Source organism: Hippocampus comes, unplaced genomic scaffold (genome assembly GCF_001891065.2).
Source record: "Hippocampus comes isolate QL1 unplaced genomic scaffold, H_comes_QL1_v1.1 scaffold36, whole genome shotgun sequence".
NCBI classification, from domain to species: domain Eukaryota; kingdom Metazoa; phylum Chordata; class Actinopteri; order Syngnathiformes; family Syngnathidae; genus Hippocampus; species Hippocampus comes.
Window position 1 is genome coordinate 905,871 of NW_017805695.1, and position 2,588 is coordinate 908,458.

A 2,588-nucleotide genomic window follows, 5' to 3' on the forward strand; every position below is an offset into this window, starting at 1 on the left:
AGCCGAGACGACACTCGAAGTCGGACGGACACGATTTTCTGCCAATCTGTGTTTTTCCCTTTTTGGCCAAATATATTTTTTTACGACAACTGTCTTGTCCACGGCGTCTTTTATTCGTCCCACTGGGGTTTAGCAGGTGTGTTTATCAAGAGACGAAAATTGTTTGGGGACTATCCCCCACGTTCTAGTTGAGATGGTATAACCTAAGAGGCAAAATGACGCTTGCTACTGTTGTTGCGAGTTGCCATTCATTCTACTAAACCATTAGTCAAACGCCGTCATGTCTTCTGTCGTTATTACACAAACAAAAATCTCTTTACTGTTACTAGTGTTAGTGCCTCAATATGGCTACGCTCGTGAAAGCAATACAAGGAACTCAAACGCGTCTTCGTTCAATGTTGTCAACTAATATCCGGATTAATTTTATGCAAGTTTTCCTCAATTCTCCGGGGAAATTTTCATAAAATTTTGAAAAACCCGGAATTCCGGGAAAATCCGGAGGACTTTCATCTCTGGATGGTGAACTAATAGAAAGCAACGACCACACTTGGCGAGTCTACCAGCAATTTCTTCGGCAGAAGTGCAAGCAAAATGTCACCCGAAGCGACATATTCTCTCAAATGATGAAGTAAGTGCATGGTACTTGTTACACATGCTGTACTCATCGTGGTGAGGAACTACGTTCGCTAAGTTTGTCTCCTTCAGATATCCGAAGCAGAAAAATTGTGGCGAAATATGCAGCCTCTTGCGGGGAAGCCGGGCCCGATATAATGTAATTGGCAACTACTTCACTGACAATTGCCTTAAAAAATTTTTTCATCATTGTGATGGCATATTTTTTTAATATTATTGAAATTAACTGTGGGTTTTTGAAATAATGAACAGTGAAAAAAAAATGTGTTCTTTAAGTGAGAGGTATATGCTGGCTCCCACTGTGTACAGTCCATGATTCATACATGATCAATCAAAAATTACGGTTGACCTCATCTAGTCACCTGACTTCACGTTCAGAAAGCACATTTAGGATAAGCGACTGTAGAGGTCGTGTGGCAGGCGGCACGCCCTATTAACCAACATTGACTAGAGCCCGCAATATTTGTCCATTTTCAGTTTTGTTTAGACGGTCACGTGACCTCGCGCTCCGGGTGCCGCAACACTCGTGATCGTCTCACATGACAGATTACCGTCATCATTCGGTCTTCACCAAGCCAACGACGTTCTCCCGAGTTTCCCTGATAGTGTGCTACTGTTGTAACATTTTGACAGGAAAGGTACAATAGAAGCAGCGTTGCAACACCCATAATCGAAATAACTAAAGAAGTCTCCTCAACGGTGACTTAACCGGAACACCGAAGGCTTACAGCTATGACAGAACCTTAAATCGCAGGCCAAAGACAGTAGTCCCGACATCTCTAAAATACTAGCACGGCATAAATAAATCTGAATACAGTGACTGAAGTGAATGACATCAATTCATTGAATAGTAGCCACGCAACGAATGCAGCTTGCCAAAGTACGACATGCTGTCCACCCTTAGCAATAGCTTGCAATGTAGCTTAGCCGATTTGCTCCTTGATATGAATGACACGAATCCCGATTTTGTCAAAAACAAACACACATAGGCACCAACCAGATATACCCAAGACGAACTTGTGTTATTTTATTATTTGGCCCTTCGTATTGTTGCCGGCAACGTATTAGCTCATATTAAAATCATGTAATCATCATTTCAGACTGCACATATGATCCAGCAGCAGTATATCCCCTTGAGTTTCAACACACACAACTTGTAATCTACTCCTAAAGTCAACATTGTAAGAACCTCGGGAGAGATTAACATATTTATTTTCTTCTGTATATCTTCAAGCCAAATGTATCGTGACATAAGTGTTAGCCTAAAGCTAAAGTAGCAGCTAGTCAATGAACGTACTTAGCCTTGGTTGAGAGATGTAATTTCTGGTCACGGCTTGAGTGTGGGTCCTCGCTGCTGCTGCCAGGCCGTTGTCCATCGCCCTGTTTGCCACCAATGTTGCCATTGTTGGGAAAATGTACGGCAAGTTGAGAATGGGGAACGGTCTTCGGTGAGTTTAGCTAACCGGTGCTGCACAACATAGATGACAGCGGAGTGCTGGTCATATGACTGTCTGACTGAGCTGATGACGGTAGCTGGCACCCGACTGAGCTGTCACAGTTTATGCGCGTCATCGAGTCTCTGGAAGAGGATTTCGTGTGCGGTTTGTTAATTAGAGTGTTTCATAGTATGTAACCAAAATGAATCCGAAAATGCGTACAGAATTCGACCATTTCCAAAGAAACTGTCAAGACTTATTTGCCTCCTATTTTCAACATAAAACAGACTTATTTTCACAATTGTTAAAATAAATCCTTGTCACATGGACTACAGGCTAAGGGAATTTGGTTTTCAGAAAAAATGTATCCAATATACTTCAGGAAAAAGGCTGACTGTCGGTCTCTCTCTCTCTCTCTCTCTCTCTCTCTCTCTCTCCCTCTCTCTCTCTCTCTCTCGCTCTCAACCCCCCCCCCCCACCCCCCCTCTCAAAAGTCTCTCGTCGATCCGAGAATGTAAA

General features: G+C 42.8%; 1 protein-coding gene across 1 annotated transcript in view; it reads right to left on the reverse strand.

Moving 5' to 3' along the window:
• Positions 1-2,185, reverse strand: part of atp6v1ba (ATPase, H+ transporting, lysosomal, V1 subunit B, member a) — a 46,056-nt gene extending 43,871 nt beyond the window's left edge. The window contains exon 1 of the mRNA XM_019882101.1: positions 1,931-2,185. Within this exon, the coding sequence (XP_019737660.1) occupies positions 1,931-2,036 (106 nt within the window). The 5' untranslated portion in view covers positions 2,037-2,185. The remainder of the gene's footprint in view (positions 1-1,930) is intronic.
• Between the last annotated feature and the right edge of the window lie 403 nt (positions 2,186-2,588).